Source organism: Rhododendron vialii, chromosome 7a (assembly GCF_030253575.1).
Source record: "Rhododendron vialii isolate Sample 1 chromosome 7a, ASM3025357v1".
Classification (NCBI taxonomy): domain Eukaryota; kingdom Viridiplantae; phylum Streptophyta; class Magnoliopsida; order Ericales; family Ericaceae; genus Rhododendron; species Rhododendron vialii.
Genome location: NC_080563.1, coordinates 38259285 through 38277292, shown reverse-complemented (window position 1 = coordinate 38277292; position 18008 = coordinate 38259285). Strand labels below are relative to the sequence as shown.

General features: G+C 38.1%; 2 protein-coding genes across 2 annotated transcripts; one reads left to right on the top strand and one right to left on the bottom strand.

Annotated features, from left to right (window-relative positions):
* The first annotated feature begins 654 nt into the window (after positions 1–654).
* LOC131333326 (QWRF motif-containing protein 2-like) lies at positions 655–6950 on the top strand. Its single transcript, XM_058367788.1, has 6 exons — positions 655–2637; positions 3859–3978; positions 4479–4595; positions 4713–4802; positions 5545–5652; positions 6475–6950. The coding sequence occupies exons 1-6, from the start codon at positions 961–963 to the stop codon at positions 6568–6570; spliced, it is 2208 nt and encodes a 735-aa protein (XP_058223771.1). The 5' UTR covers positions 655–960; the 3' UTR covers positions 6571–6950.
* Positions 6951–10403: 3453 nt separating this feature from the next.
* LOC131333428 (zinc finger protein ZAT10) lies at positions 10404–11491 on the bottom strand. Its single transcript, XM_058367948.1, has one exon. The coding sequence runs from the start codon at positions 11309–11311 to the stop codon at positions 10601–10603; it is 711 nt and encodes a 236-aa protein (XP_058223931.1). The 5' UTR covers positions 11312–11491; the 3' UTR covers positions 10404–10600.
* Between the last annotated feature and the right edge of the window lie 6517 nt (positions 11492–18008).

Genomic DNA, 18008 nt, shown 5'->3' with positions numbered 1-18008 from the left:
TTGAGTGCATATATCAAAATAGAAAATGTGAAAATCATTACCCAAAAATGTGCTGAATCCATATGTTGAGCACCGCATAACAGCGCCCCAAAATCACAAAATCGTTTTTCCGTCAATAAAACTATGGGTACCGGTGTGTACCAAATATACAATGCGTTCCGTAGTACTCATTTCGGAATCCCACATAAATAATCGGAGCCGCTTTATTTGCTTTAAAACAATTAGGCATTCATCTGAAAACAATAAGCTATGTCAGATATCGATAAATACTTGCTCGATTCTACGCTCAATCTGCTGACAAGAATTTAGTCGGAAAATCGATTAATCCCTTACCATTATCCGATAAGCTGATTTTTTTGACAAAGATGCTTATGAAAGTGTTTATAAAAATTTGAGCACCTCCAATCATTTGTACGAGACCCCTAAATGAATTCCATATAACGCGGTGCATATTTGGTGTACACCTTGCTCTTATTTAGACTGATGAGAAACGAACTACTACTTCCATCGTACGGTTCGTTCATCAATTCTCTCACCCAACCCACGTCACCCGTACAAAAGCAGCGAGTACGAGTCGCTCGACTACACAACTCAGTTTTCCTTTTTAAAAAATTGTTTAAAATACTACTACTACTAGTATTTCTAGCTCAGAACCCACGAGTACTAGTGCGACAGTTATGCTCTCCCTCTCTCCTCTCTCTCCCCTCTCATATTCTCGTCGGCATTCCGTAACGGTCATATCCCCGGTAATCTCTCTCTAAAGCATCCATTAACACATACTCTCTCTCTCTCTCTCTCTACATTCTCTCACTCCCCACTTCACACACATTCTCTCTCCCTCCGCTCCCCCACCTATCTCTCTCTCTCTAGCTTGAAGAACTAGAATTTACTAGGGCCCTGGTGTTCTCCGTCACTAAACTAGGGTTTGGCACTAACAACATGTGACCACTCTCTTCTCCGATGGTGGCCGCCGTATCTACCACTCCCAACCCCAAGACTAATAACCCTCCCAGAAAACCAGCCAGGCCTCCGCTCTTGCCCAACGCCGAATCCGACAATGTCCCCCCGCTCCCCAATCGGAAACCGAAATCTCGCGAAATCACGTCCCGGTACATGTCTTCCACGTCGTCTTCCGGCTCCACCACCACCACCACCTCAGGTAATTCCTCCACCACTTCCTCCTCCTCCACCAACTCCTCCTCGTATTGCTCGCCTTCGTTTTCCCTGAAACGGCACCCCTCCCCGTCCGCTGCTAAGACGACGCTGACAACGCCAGCGCCGGGTACGGCCGCGATCAAGCGGTCGCTGTCGGTGGACCGGAGGCGGCCGAGCTCGCCGTCGAATTCGGCCGCGGCGAATCTGCTGGTCAGTTCCAAGAGGAGCCTCTCGGTGTCGTTTCAAGGCGGCGACACGTTTTCGCGTCCGATTAGCAGAACGAAGCCGGCGCCGGAGATTTCTCCTCCGGCACCAGCGACGAATGGCTCGAGTGATCTAAGGAGACGGACGCCGGAGAGGCCGGTGAGAGATAAGACGGAGAGTACGAATACGAGTGGCGTGAGGAGAGGGACGCCGGAGAGGAGGAGAGCGACGCCGGTGAGGGATAAGGCGGAGAATTTTATTCCTATTGATCAGCACAGGTGGCCTGGGAGATCGCGGGAAGCGAATTCTAGTGTAATGACAAGGAGCTTGGATTGTGGTGGTGGTGATGATAGGAGGAGATTGGGTGGATCTGAGAGTGTAGTTAGGGCATTGGGACAATCGATGACCGTTGATCGAAGTAAAACTTCGTTAGATAGGAGATTGAATGTTGAACCTACCAGTAATGCCGAGTTTGATGCAAATTCTGTAATAACAAGGAGTTTGGATTGTACTGCCGGTGGTAGGAGGAAATTGGGGGGATCTGAGAGTGTAGCTAGACTTAGGGCATTGGAACAATCTGTTAGTATTGTTGATCGAAGTAAAACTTTTTTCGATGGGAGATTGAATGTTCAATCAACCAATAACGCTGAATTTGATGGAAATTCAGTTGGTGGTGGATCTGTATCTGGAACTGAAAGTGTTGTTTCGGACGTTGAAAGCGTTTCTTCTATATGTTCTAGAGTTGTACAGGAGCGTGGGAGTGTTGCTCATGCACGGGGAGGACCGCGTGGTATCATGGTGCCAGCGAGGTTTTGGCAAGAGACTACTAATAGAGTAAGGCGAATGCAAGAGCCAAAATCCCCTGTGTTGGGTAATAATGGGGTGAAAACAATAGCTCTTACACCGAAACTTAACGCGTTGAACAAGTCATTTGGTGATGGGTCGATTCTGTCGCCTAGAGGAATGTTGAATGGCAGGAGTTTGTCTTCTCCTATTCGCGGGGCTGTTAGACCGGCATCACCGAATAAGCCTCCATCGAGAGGGATGGTGAGCCCTTCTCGAGTGAGGAACGGCATGACACCAATCTCGTTGAGTAATGACTTGAGCAGAACTCCATCGATTCTCAGCTTTGCTGCTGAAACAAGGAGAGGGAAGGTTGGGGAAAATCGGGTTGTTGATGCACATTTGTTGAGGCTGCTACATAACCGGCACTTGCAATGGAGATTTATTAATGCCAGAGCTGACGCTGCAATGTTGGCTCAGAAAGTGACTGCGGAGGTACAACTTGTTGATTCCAGTATTAGTATTTTTGTGTGCAATTTCGTTTTGTTCAGTTACAAATTGGTTTGACTACATGCGTTTATATGGCATCTTCATTGATGCATGAGTCATATGACAATTTTATTTGTACCTAATTTTCTTATTCTCGTGAATTCTAGGTTGAATCCCTTTGTTTTGATTGTATGCGGACAGGATCATTTTCTGGGGGTTACAATTTTTTTTTTTTGGTGCCATCCATTCTCCTGACTGACAGATTTGTGACATAGTGATAAGAGAGAACCATATGACAAAAGGGGTGGTAATCCCTGGGTACTCTAATTGATCAAAAGTTAGCTTAAAATTTTAGACACTCTTATAGGTGGGCTAGAAAATACAGTTTGCTCACTTCCAAGAACTGCTATTTTGTCTCACTTGGAGATACTGTATGTAAAAAGAAAATGATCTAATGGTAATAAGGGATAAGAAAGTGAAATTCATAATATAGAAGGTAAAAGGAAAAAAGAGGCAGACGAAGTTGGATTAAAGGTACTATGTGAGGTAGACCGCTTCTTGATTTTTAACATGGTGCCTATGTTTTAATTTTCATATTATAATGCATCAGGTTCAAATACTGTTTCCATTGTGTAAGTAGAAAGGGGATGAATTGCCATTAAAGGAGGGCCATATACTGAACCATAAGGCATAGAGAATAAGGGTAGAAAAGAGAAAATAATTTTTCTGCAACCCGTTGAGGTATGATTAGGACAAAGTAGTGCATTTCTATTCAGAATTGCTAGATTGTTTCTGCATTTTATACTAATGGGCCTGAGAAGTATTGTATTAGCAATGGTCCTGAGATCACAGGTGGGTTATAATGTAACTGGAAACATTTTGTTACTGGTATTGGATTGACACGACAGTGGTCATTTCTTATAAGTTAGAAACCATTTGTTTTGCTATTTGTGACTGCCCGATAGCATTAGCATACGGAATGTCCAACATTCAACAGTGAGAACATCTTTAGTCGTTTTCTTTCACTCCCATTCGGTATTTTTTGTATGAAATTGTCTGCATAAGAACAGGCATATGGTTTTTTCAGACATTGTTAGGTAACTTAGGTTTGCACATCAAAGTGTACTGGGGAGAAGTTTATGATTCTGTAGCTCCTCTTCTGTTTTTAACCTACATAATGAGGTGTTGCACTTTTTTCCCTCCTAATGTCCGCCTTTTCGATATCAGAAAAGCCTGTATAATGCTTGGGTGACTACTGCAAAATTGTGGCATTCTGTCAAAACCAAAAGAGCAGAGTTACAAATGCTGCGGAGCAATTTGAAGCTACACTCCATCCTCAAGGGACAGGTTAGATCATAGTTGCATTTTTGTTGTGTTTCTTGTGGTGCTTCTTGCTTGGTTTGTTGACTTTAGTAATAGTAGTTGACGACACTGAACATGCAGTTGGTCTTTCCGTCTTTAAATACCTTTGATGCTTGTTCTACATGCCTTCTTCTATTGTTTTACTACTTTAAGGTATACAATTGCACCCACCGTCTCCTTCTTTTCTTTCAGATTTAGGTTATGTACTTGTGTAACCACTGCCATTACTTGCTATAAATTGTGTACCCGTGCATAGCAGGTCAAATATACCTTATTTCCGATTCTGCGCATGTGCAAACCACTACCATAAGTCACAATCCTCCTAAGAACTGTACCTTCACAATTGATTTATAGGTTAAGACATAGTTCTTCTTATTCATAAGGGCCTAGATATTGAGATGCTAATTTTGTGAGGGAGTATGGATCATTGCTTGTACCCCATCCAGAAACCAATTCTTTGGCTCAACTTGTACTTGTTGATGCAGATGCTATATTTGGATGATTGGGATCTAATGGACCGGGATCACTCCAGTTCATTGTCTGGGGCTACTGAAGCTTTGGAAGCCAGCACTGTCAGGCTTCCCGTTGGTGGTGGTGCAAGGGTGTGTCCTCTTGGATTCTTATCTTGAAGTAGCATTGATGTATCATCTCTTATTCTCACATATTTGCATTTATCAGGGATTTGAGAAACCATTTTGTTTTTGGGTTCTTTATCGCAGGCTGATATTCAAAATGTGAAAGATGCTATTTGCTCGGCAGTTGATGTAATGCAGGGCATGGCATCCTCGATTTGCTCTTTGTTGACGAAGGTAGTCTTGTTGAACCTTTTTGTGATCTTCCTTGTTCTACTTGTGGAAAACCTTGACTTGGCTATAATTCAACTGTCTCTATTTCCTTATATTGTTGAGTTTGATGTATGATAATAACCTTATGCAATACTTATCTACTGTAGTGTGATAGTGTCAGAGAGTTAATACCATTATTATTTTTGGAAATTAGGCCATGGTCCGTAGGTTGGAGTTGCCAACACTTTAAGTCCGTGTTAGGCTACATGGAGCACCTTGTAATTGGTCGCCACCAAATGGCTTTCGCTACTCCTAAATACTTAAACAGGAATAACCTCTTGGCCTAGTTTGTTTCAATTGTTGTAATCATATTTATTGCGGAAAGAGGATTAAAGAGCTCTTTCACTTTTTTCTATTTTCACATCATTTCTATTGAACAAGTTTGATACTAATGTTTTGATTTCAGTCCTTATATTTTTCCCATGTGTTGTTATGCATCAAGTGTACCTGAAGTTCGTTTCTAATGTGTGTCCTGGACCTCCTGGTTGGTATCTGTTTGGTCCGTCTTGCGTTTGTATGTGAAAAAGAAGGAAAGAAAATTCTGTTGCCGTCTTCATATTTATCCATGGATAATTTTTAAAGATGCCGTTGTCTTTCATGAATGATAAATGAATGTTAGGTTATTTGGTTTTCTTTTGCAAATCTATAAAACATATAGTTAGTGGGTTTCATGATGTTGCGTTTGGGTCCATTTTTCATGTAACAGGTAGATCAAGTGAACTCAGTGGCTTCTGAACTTGCAAACGTTACTGCAATGGAACGTGCTTTACTTGGTCAGTGCAAAGATCTCTTGTCCACACTAACAGCTATGCAGGTAAGGGCGAAATTCAGTTTTTCTCGAGCTGTTCTAAAAGCAGGAAGTTGAAATGTTATTGAAATTTTGTCATTCCTACATATCCACTAGATAACATAAGCGACTTCAGGATCAGTATGTCGTGCGCACCTTCCAAAAAAGAAAAACACTTGGTTGTGATAAGTACACATTGAGTGGTAGAGTGGTAATTACTAGTCAATGTGCTCGAGCTATTCACAATGCGACCAAGTGGATTTGACATTTTGTCATTCCTACGTATTCACTAACACAAGCCAAAAAAGAAATAAACGTGGTCATAAAAAGTGTACATAGAGCAGTAACTACTATTCAATGTGCTTGAGCTATTCATAAAAAAATTATTCTACACAACTTTTTGAATCCAACACAAAGTCGGGTGTGCCCTGCAGAGCTTCCATATGCTTGATATTGTGAGCCGGATATCTAGATTCTAGCTTCTCCAAAGTGATTTGGAATGTCTGTCAAACATTTCTCTCAATCAGATTTTGGATTCTAGGTGATTTGTAAATGTTGAAAAGGCGTCAATATGATTTTGGAGAAGTTGGGTTCGGGGTACTTTTGTAATCAAGATTTGAGATCCTAAGCGGTTTTAAAAGCTGATTTTCTTTGCACAAAGACTTTGCTATTGCCTAGTTCGTAATCCCATAGCTATGGGTTCTAGAATCTATAATCTAAGGTAGAATTTTCAGGTTGGGGAGTACAATCTAAAGTACGTTGCCACGCGCAAACACACCCATATTTTGGTTTATTACCTTCTCATGAACTCTTTTTTCGCAAGGATTGAGAAAATATTTACTGAACCAGGTGAAGGATTGTAGCCTGAGAACACATATACTGCAACTGAAGAGCGTGCCCTCAAGCCTAACAACAGAGGTACAAAAGAGCGGATTGTCATTTTAACTGCTTACCCTAACGTAACGCGAAATCCTGATTTTCCCGGCATCATGGTGGCACCCTGGAAACAGCGAAAAACTCCTACGGTGCTAAGAAAGTGCTGAGAGATTTGTGGCTAGGAAAAGCTGAGTTCCCATTTTTTCCCTTGTTCAAGATCCACGGATAGCGGCTTTATGATCCACGGAAATTGGCTTTCTTGATATCGACGTAGGTTGTATAAAGGTACTCTCTATAGTTACAGGAAATATATGTAAATGTGGTCAATGATGCCTTCAATATCCCAAGCTCAGTGACTCTTGTCCAATTTCTTTCTTTCTTTCAGTGGATGTAAAGAGGGATCCCACTAGGTCATTTCAGATAAATTAGTTGCGAGTAAATATTATTTACGGAGGAGCCGTGAATAAGGTGTATGGCGCTCAATCCCGGCCGTCCAAAAGTGTTTTGGACGATCCGGATTGAAAACAATCTATTAACGGTTGTTTTGGACAATCCGGATTGAAAGAAAACACTTACCGTTAATAGATTGTTTTCAATCCGGATCATCCAAAACACTTTTGAACAGGATTGCGCAGAACCGTGAATAACTTTTCTCTCATTAGTTACAGTTGGGGAAGAAAGTGATTGGCAACAGTCCATGAAGTCTATGCCTAGCTCCATATTGTTTACCAAAAATACATAAGTATATTTGACAACTCGTTATTCTGAAAATCAGAATAGCAAAGCATCGAGCAAGTGCGTCTTGAATCGGATTTGAGCATATTTAAAAGCTGTTTTCTGAGGACCGTGACTTGAGACGCAATGAAATCATCCCTCAAAAGTAATCACATTTGGACCTTTCTAAAAGGGACAATATGACCGGGGGGTGTGTTGTGCGGCTGGTGCATATTACTGTGTAGCATCCGAGCCGTTCATTTCTGAGATAAAATCTTGACTGTTAAATTGTCGAACGGACAACTTGGATGGTGCAGCAAGCCCCCTGGTCCGGACAATATTGTGCAATGTGACTAAAGGTCTGCACAATAGTTTTGAATGGTTCACATTTCTCGAAAGCTAAAGGGCTTGACAAGTTTCAAGAGTGTGGTGCTTGTCCAAGCTAAGTGAATTGCCTCTCAGGATAATGTATACTTGTTGACTACTTTAGTACCGACGTGGGAAACGTGTGCAATCGCTACGATCTTTTCGGAAATTGTATTATCTCCTGTTCTGCATGGTCCTTTTCTTTTCATATTTGCCATCCGTTTGTTGCTGACTTCATGCTTTCAAATGCTTGTGTCAGAGAAGCTCGAGTCAATTTACGTGTGTCTCAACTAATTCTCTTCCAGTATTGTAATAAGCAAGCCTTCCGCACCGAGATTAAATAATTCACAAGAAATTGCTCTCTTGCGCTATACCCCATGAATTGAACCTGATGAATTATGTATGACGCAAATTCATCAACCTTGAGACTTCTTACGTTACAAGTTCACGTAGTGTTAAGTTCACTTGGACCTATCCTAGTCTTAACTTGCATTTCCTCAACTGAGAGTTTTATTTAGAGATTAAATTTTATTCACCGTCGGTGTAAAACTCTACTTTTCCACCATCGCCTATTGTGAGCCCCACCGAACGTCTATTGTTGTAAATTGAACCGTTCATATTTCAAGACTCACAATATAGTATTGTCATGCAAAAAATCAACTTGATCGGAAGTCAATAGATATATCAAAATTTAAATTTTGGTTTATAAAATGGACGATTTGATTCAGTCAATAATAATAAAGATAAGCTGCCCATTTTACAAAACAAAATTCAAATTTTTGATACTCATGTTGATGTCCAATAAAGTTTATTTTTTGCGTAGATATACTATTATATGGGATCTATAAGATGAACGGTTCCGATCGACAATAAAACATAGTAGGACCGAAAAAGACAATAATGAAAAGGGAAAATTTCAAAAAAAACCCCTGAACTTTCTGACAACTCACAAAAAAACACCTGAACTTTCACTATTAACAAAAAAACACCTAAACTTAGCATTCCGTTAACAATTAGACCCCTGCCGTCCAATTCCGTTAGTTTGTAACGGATAGAGCTAACGGAAGGCGTTAACTTTTTTTTTTTTTACTTTTTACATTCAAAAATTACTTTTAACTCTTTCTTTTTTTATTGATAAATAAATATGCAATAAAGTTTTTTTTTCTTATTATTTATCAAAAATTAAATAATTTGAAAATAAAAGTTCTTTTAACCTCCTCTTTGTAACCTTTTCTTTTTTTTACTACTTTCCCTATTTGTAACTTTTGAATTTCTGAAATTGTGGCAAAGGCTTAGGCGGTTGGTTGTGAGGTTAATTGGTGATATGGAGTCGATTCTAATAAGAAAAAAAGGGGGGGAGAGAGAGAGTGGGGAAAGGTAAAATTTGAAAATAAAAAATAGGGTTAAAGTAATTTTCGATAAATAATAAGAAAAAAAGAAATTTATTGCATATTTATTTATCAATAAAAAAAAGAGTTAAAAGTAATTTTTGAATGTAAAAAGTAAAAAAAAAAAAAAGTTAACGCCTTCCGTTAGCTTCATCAGTTACGAACTAACGGAATTGAACGGCAGGGGTCTAATTGTTAACGGAATGCTAGGTTTAGGTGTTTTTTTGTTAATAGTGAAAGTTCAGGTGTTTTTTCGCAAGTTGTCAGAAAGTTCAGGAATTTGTTTGAAATTTCCCTAATGAAAAAGTGAAAATTTTCACTGCCAATTGAAAGAATTTAATCTATTTTATTTAAGACCTCGTTTGTGGATTTCCCTTGCCACTGGTTCTAGAAATTGAACCCAATCAGAGCTGAAACTTGACTTTGACCTCCACTCTGAGGTTGGTGAGCCTGCCAAACTCGAAAAGTCTAATGATACATGATGATGCCTAGGTACTTTAGAAGAAGCTTCTTAGAAGGTTCATACATTTCCACAAATATGCAATTAAGGTTAACAAATTCACCATGTTCTGCTGCTAAAGTTTGACCAGGATAGGAACATGAACATTTTTGGAACTTGGAACATTTCACCTTTTTTTTTAGGAAAATGATTTTGCCACACTATTTTTTGATAATGTCACACCCTGCAAGTGTATTTTGGCACCAAAAAATATACTTGCAGGGTGTGGCATTATTAAAAAATGGTGTGGCAAAATCACTACCCTTTTTTATCATCAATCTTTAAATGATTCTTCCCCTACCGTTTAGAACTTAGACACAATTTTCAGAACAAAAATGATACTCACATATCAATCAAAACACAACCTCTCACATGCATGTAGGCTCCACACACACTGCTATGTGTGGGCTCCATATGTATGTGAAAAATTGTGTAAGTTATTGTATTTGAATCGTTGTGAGAGTAGCATCATGAATTTATCAAAATACCATGAACTATAAAAGAAAAAATATATTTTTTGAATAAGTAGTTCGGTACGGCGACTTTGTCCTCGTTTCCGGTTTTGTTTGGTGGAGTCCAAATTTTCTCCGCCACGCGTGAGTAATACTTTCACACCATTTCAATAGAAATTTCAATTTTTTACTCCTATTTCTGTGACTCAAATTTTGAAAGTCTTCATTTTACCATGATTATGAAAATCTTTTCAAAACAACTTTCATTGGGTCTTATCTACATATATACCCTAAAATTCACGCAACATTTTGGAACTTAGTGAACGAAACAATTTTCATACTAATTTCGAACGCTGATAATTGTATCGTGCGTAATCTTAGACACGAAAATTTAACCATAAAGCGCATCGATAAAGAAAAAGTGCGCTATTACGTCTAATACAATTATAGAATCATTTTTTTTCATTGAATTGCAAATTGATGGAAACATGAAGATAAAATTTCTATTAATCGAAAGAATAAATAAATTCTCACAATATCATGTACACAAGCGATATGTCACCGCCCAAATACATATAACTAAAAAAAGATATAAAAATCGTAAAATCTAAATCAGCTTCCCAAAGAATCCCTAAATCCCAAACCCTAGAATTTCCTAAATCTACTAGTACTAATCTCAATCAGACTTCCCACTTCGCCGGCAACAGAACCATGCGAGGCTTCTTCGCCGGATGCGGCGACTCCACCTCCTGGTCGCCGCGGCCGAATACAAACTCCGGCAACGCCGGCAAGTTCAAGTCGAAACCACGGTGGCTGCTCGTGGAACCCATACCTTCCGACGACGTCGCCGCAGTCGTAACCCCGCTGTTTCCCCCGCCAACGACGCCCTCGTAGTGTCGGCGCTTGTGCCCTCCCAACGCCTGCCCCGTCGGAAAACACTTGTGGCATATCGAGCACTCGTGCGTCCGCCCGCCGCTCACGGCCGCAACTCCGCCGGAAGTGGTGGTGGTAGAGTTATTATCGCTTCCGGCGCCGGCGAGCTTCCGGTGACTGGCCTTGTGGCCCCCCAGGGCCTGGTAAGACCCGAACGCCTTGTCGCAAACGCTGCACTTGTGAACGAGCTTCGATTCCGTTGGAAACAGCGGTTGTTGCTGCAACGGAGGAGACGCGGTGGAGGTGGAGGTGGACGTGGAGGCGGTGGTGGTGGTGGTGCCGCTGCGAGCGAGCATGATGAGGCAGAGAGCGAGGTACTCTTCTTCGGTGGGTGGAGCGGCTTCCATGCTGCGCGGCCTCTTTGATCGTTTTCCCTTCGCCCAGGGCGAGTTGTTCTTGAAAGGGGTTGCCAGGTTTTGGTGGGGGAATCTTGGTGAGTTGAGCGCTTCAAGAGCCATATCAATAGAATCAAGAAAAATAGTCTGAAATTGAAACAGAGGAAAACAGAGGTGGTGATAGAAGCAGCTGAGTTCACACAAATGAAACCAGTTTTTAGAGAGAGAGAGAGAGAGAGAGAGGTGGAAGTTGGGAGTGAGAGAAAGAGTGTGGGGGTTTATATAAGGAGGGTGGGAGGGGAAAGCAGGGACTGGAAGGAAGGTGTAAAGAAAGACGAAAGAGTAGTGGCCAAGTCAATAGAAATCCCACACGTTTTAAAATTTGGATTTTTTCTGGTGATTCTAGAGAGGGCCAAGTGGCAAGTGGGTGGAGAGTGGACTGACTGAGGTCGGTTTAGAGAGAGAGAGGAGAGAGAGAGAGAGCGAGTGTGAGAGTGTTTGTTGGTGTGTGTGAATGTGAATGGGTGGGGGGTGGGGAAGGAGTGGGAGACTGATGACCGAAAGACCAGTTCAAAAGTCAGAATCACGAACCCAATCGACAAAAGGCAAACCGCGTACGTTCTCTCTCTCTCTAGCTTTCTAATTTTTCACGGTGTGTTTGGATCAACTTATGCATATTTTTTTTACTACTTCTCTTCCCGATCCAATCAGGCTATCTACGACGTGACTAGAAAATTCGCAAAAAATTACTATTTACAACTTGGTCCAAAGAATCGTATCCTCATCTAATTTACAACTTGGTCCAAAGAATCGAATCCTCATCCAATTAGCGTATAAAATAAACAAACTAACCGACCGACCGGACTTCTCAGACTTTCTAAAGCCCTCTCAGCCGCCAGCAGCCGTGCCCCAGAAGGCACGACACTATTTAGTGTATTTACTGAACACTTCAAGGGCGGCTGTGGCCCGTAGCCTGTAGGTTATCGCGAGGGTTCATGCATCCAAATAAACAGCATGTTTTTGGAACTTTTCACACGCAATTCGTTTTGTGGGAAGGGTGTTTTTTTTATAAACAAATATTTGGGTCAACTTACGCACGTCTCGTCTAATTTCGAAATCCTTAAAGTAACGACCACGCATAATCTCCTGTGGCCCCTAGGTTTCGTCTCCGTGAAAATAAAACATGTGATTTTGTGAAATATAATACTTATTATTTTGTCACAACCACTTGGTCAAACCGCTTTGGGTTGTAGGAAGAGTGTTAAGAAAGGCCGCCAGCTCCCTAAACCGACTCAACGTGAACCGCTTTGATTCCTTCATCCAATCCAATAATGAAAAAGAAGTCAATAAAAGAAGTAAATAAAATTCTACCCAAACAATTGCAAAGTTTCATATACTTTCTTTTGTTTATTTGAGAAACACTACTGTCTACCCCTCCGTCCCATTTTATTTCTCTATTTTTAATATGAATGTTATTTTTTTTAATTATTTATATCTTTCAATCTATAATATTTTTTTCTTATTTAAAAACTTTGCATAATTAGAACTAATCTAGAACTATCTGATTCATATTACATATTTTTTAAAATTTATATTAAAAGATAGAAACTACTAAAAATTTGCACGAGGATCAAAAATAGACAAATAAATTGAGACAGATATACAGGAGTTTGTTTTCGCTAATGGTTTGGAAATTTAATTGTTTTATGAAAATTTTCTGCTTTAAACTCCTTATTTGTATTTTTTTCGTTGATTTAGGGGGTGTTTCCACTAACAAAATATACAAAAAAAACTTAACGCAGTTTTCCATTTTATTTTCACTAACAAAAAAACCTAACGCATTTTACCATTTTATTTTCACTAACAAAAAAATTTCAGCATTTTTCCATCTCGTTTCTACTAATAAAAAAGTTCTCAGCAAAAACTTTTTTTTCTACAGTAATTTTATTTACAAACCTATCAACAACTTATTCACTACCGGAAACAATTTGAGATTTCTCAACAACTTTTTCACTACTGAAAACACCTAATAACTTCTCAACCACAGATAAAAATCTACAAATTTTTCACTGTCGGAAACACTAGTTATACTTATGTACTCCCATCTTTGTTTGCAAAAAGAGTTCTGATTTTCCGGTAGTACGTAGGATTTTGGTCAACTATAAAACCTTTGCATACCTCGTCACGTAACACGTGGCAACTCACGGTGCGGTGGTTGAGGTTTATAGCAACCAGAAAAGGGGTTGCTGACTTGCTGCGCTCTTAATTAATGAAACTGATCAAAAGGGTTTAATAGGGGTCATCTGTACAGACACGTGGATTAGAGATTTTGACTTCTCAGACTTTAGGCCAAATATCTAAAACGGTTTTGCTAACCTCGGCGGAGGATAATATATACATAGTTTCAAATAAGCTCGGATATTAATACACTTTCACAAATATCAATAAGCATTTTTTGAATATCAGTGTACCTTTTTATCTATTATCCTACCCTTTTAAACGGATGTTAGAATAATCCTATCTAACTATAGTATAATAGTATCTAAAATACAGTATAATAGTATATGAATCCAATTCACCTTGTTAAATGTTTAAGTAGGTCATGAACCCATGAGAATAAATTGGACTAAGGTCCCGTTCCGCTAATGACTTTTTTGAATTAAAGATGATGTATTGTGAGATTATGACATGTTTCGCAAAGTAGAAAATAAAATTTTTAAAAAATAAGAATCTTAGCGGGACGAGGTCTAACTAAAAATACGTTAACTGTATTTAAAAATAAGTATCTCAATCGAAATCCCGAACAAGAAATTCTATATATATATATATATATATATATATATATATATATATATATATATATATATATATATATATATGGTTATCCTTTGAGGTTTTTTGGAATTCCGAACGAAAAATACGAGATATACACTATCATTTCAAAACTTAGGGATTTGCTTTTTCTTATACCCTAGGTATGAAACCTAGCTCAAATGTATTAATATTGACTCTTGGTTGATGCGCACGTATGTTGACCGAACACTCAAGAGTTATAATTCGAAAAAGCTCTGTCACTAACTACGTATTTAATGTGTCACTAATCTAATACAGTAATAATTTTAATGGATCCATTCTGGATGCTCTTACCAATTAAGTAGTAGTAGGATAGGATAAGAAGTGGGAATAAGGCAAAATCGGCAGGTGTGGTGTGGTGAAGTCATTGCTTACAATTTAAGTACTACTAGTCCCAGGATAAGAACTGGGAGTAAAAAATTCGTTGTGATCTGGTCCAATCCAGGACTGAAACCGAGTGCACTGAAAGATGCTAGTTTATCAACACATGGGCTTTTACGCTTAATAAAAGAAAAATGTAGTCGTAAAGGAGGATGTAGTAACCGAATCGAATACTACATCATAGAAATTACTACGTGCTTTAACCCCCGGGCCAGTTCGGTTGGTGGTTTGGTCCACATGCGTATTTGACAAGGATTTGTTTCTTAGAGTCAGGCAGGAAGAAAGCAATTTCTTGCGAATCTCTTAGTCCCGATGTGGATGATCTGCCTCTGACTGGACCAGAGAAGGAAATAGTCAAGCACGTGTGAAATGATCCCGACACCTCCGAAAGTCAGAAGAATAGAAAAAGAAAAAGAAAATACTAGTATGGCAACACATGGGCTTTTATTTTTTTTATACTCTTAGCCCCATTCCTGAAACCTTCTCAAAAAATAAGCAGTTTATTTCACATTTTCAAATTCAAAAATAATGGAAATGAAAAATAAATTTTCAATTTTTTTTGCATCGTATAAAAGATCTCGATGAGATCTTTCAAATAAGATCCATATTGCATATTTTTAGATTTCAATAAGTCCATAATTTTTGAACTTGAAATTGTCTTCTTAAAAAATAAGACCTTTTTTCCCATTGCGGAACGGGGCTAAGTAAAAGACGAAGAAGTAAGCTTCGTACTCTCGAATGGATCAGGGAAAGGAAACTTCCTTGATGTCAAACTTTACTGACCGAGAATGGGGAAGAAAAAAAACACACGTGGGTTATCATTTCGTATCATTTTAGTTTTGGGTATTCTACATGTTTAAAATGAAAAAGATGACTTTATTATTCCTTTCGAATTTGTTTCAAGGGATCATTCGGGCCAGAGCTCGGATTTCGGCTCAAGCGGGTCAAAATCAAAATCATGGGTCTTTTTCGTCGTTGTATATAATTTTTTTTTTTTTAACTTTAGTATAAATTTTTAAATTTTTTCGATTTTTCTCGCCAAAGCGAAAAATATAGCGTAGAAATTCGACCCGAATCTTGTAAAAATTAAAAAATAATAATTTTAAAAAACCATGCCAAAAATGAGAAAAGACGTGGGATTGGCTCTCAAAGATAAGTCGAGGTGCACTAAAGCTGATACGGACGAGTGATTTTAGAAGGAAAAAAAAGGTACGAAGTTAGGGAAAAAATGGTATTCCAGTGATCATTTAATCGCAGATTCCAATGAAGTAATTAACAGCCCAACTATTATTGCAGCTAGAAAGGTCCAATTTAGTAGTGGTAGTGGGCCTTCAGGCCCAAATTTTTGGTAAATTTTAGTGGGCTGAAAAATTACGGCCAACTCTCTTTTCTGATTGACAATTCCAGTCCACTCTCTGGATCAACGCAGACGACTCTACAGTCTACATAGAATGGGTTGATCAACGGAACAAGTTAATTATATTACTATTTATTTTGTAAATTTATAGTAATTTCTTTTGAACATTTCAATTATATCCGATAAATTTGTGATGGTGTTCCAATAAAATTACTCTAGACTTCCATTATGAGGATATTTGTCTGATTTATTTCTTTGATTGCTGAATTTTCACACCATCTTTTTGTTCAAACACATTCCTTTCTACTAATTATGAGATGAAAATATAAATATATTCATCAATTTGTTATTTTATCGACAGAAAATGTATTAATTGAGGAATTATAAAACATACGTGTTAAGTTACTAACATGTGTGCCCACAACTAGATGGAACTTGATAATCTCTAATGCTTGCATGTGCCATTTACTACCGTCGTGAGCTCTTTACCGGTTTTATAATTTATGTGATTACGACAGATGGTTTTAATTCAAACTGTGCTCATTTGTGTTATTGGATCAAATAGGTTCTTAATGGATGACATTGTTACATGCGTGTATGTATTATTTTTATGTACATCTTGTAAAAATTTAAGCTACAGGGGTTAACAATGTCGTTTAATCTTTGTTCATCTTTGAAAGATTAATAAATTTCTTTTACCAAGAAAAAAAAAGGGGGGTTGACAGTGAACTCGAACACGACATGTCTTGAACAAGCCAGATTAGTGTATATTAATTAACTTACATACATAGGACACGAACGTTTATGTTAACGGGATGACACGATGCGCACCGTGTATCTAGTCTAAGTTTACAATTATATCAGGCATAGGGGTTGAACTTGAACCATGGCAATTAATGGACTAAGTTCAGGCAATCTAAATATCTTATTGCAGATGTTTCGTGGCAAAAATCAATGGTGGTATGGGGTTAATTTTTTTAGTGCTTCATTCGGACTAAGATCTCACAGCTGGATTTTTGTTTTTTCTTGAAGATATTATGCTTCCCAAGAATATTTCTGGTCTCATATTTCTTTAGTTAGTTGGTGCCATTTCTTTATTTGGTGCAACATATATATAAAACCTAAGCTTTTCATGGGAAAAACCTAGCTAATGTCTTGGGACTAATTTAGATGTGAAAATCAGTCCAGTTTCAATTCATACTAGCTAGTCTGAATCGCGTAGTTTAGTCTGGTCTTTTTAGTAATGTGGTTCGGTCTACAGAAAGAGAATTTATGTTATTGGTTCAGCTTTAAACTCATCTGGACCGTACTTGCATCATATATATATATATATATATATATATATATATATATATATATATATGCATATTCATTACATAGAACACCTTCATATTAGACTCAAACAATAAATGAAGTTTATTGAAATTTGTTTGACTTTGGATACAAAGATTTGGTTTATCTTTTTAAATAGTATTTTGGAGTGGTATAAATAGTTTATATGATATCTCAACTTGAGTGAACCAGGTTTCAATTCATACATATGGGAAAAAAAAAGTTTTGCACTCCATTTTTTTTATAACTATATTTCAAAATTTATCTTTTAGTGCTTCAAATTATATAATTCTGTAATTAATATGTTATGATATCATACTAGTATACAAAATTGTAACGACATTTCAAATTTAATCTTTCAGTTACACTATTAAACAATTAAATTTTAAAATGCATCTACAAAAATATTGAAATGCGAAAATCATTTTGAACCATATTTTATTCATGGTTAGCTGTTATGTCTGGGATTTAAAATTTCCAACCATGTCATATATATTATCTCAAAACAATTATTCCCCTTAATTAAAAACTTCCCACGTTCTCCCAATGCCTAAACTAGACTTTCTCACTCATTCTCATTCTGCCTAACTATCCTCAAGTTAAGCACTGACTAATAAGCTTAATTAGTCACCCCATAATTATATATTTTTGACTCATTGGAGTAATCTTAAGCATGGAGTGTGTGTGAACCCCAAGGCCTATGCGAGTGTATAATGTGTGTCCTTGGCTTTTTCGCATTCAACATCCCCATCAAGACTCGTTACGTAAGTCCGCACCATTCATTCGAGGCGAGCATTCTGATGCGTATAAATCATCATACTATTTATTGGAAGAGATTCTATACTACAAAGTCCGCCCGTGTGCTTGTGTAAATTAATTAGCTCTAGTCATGAGAAT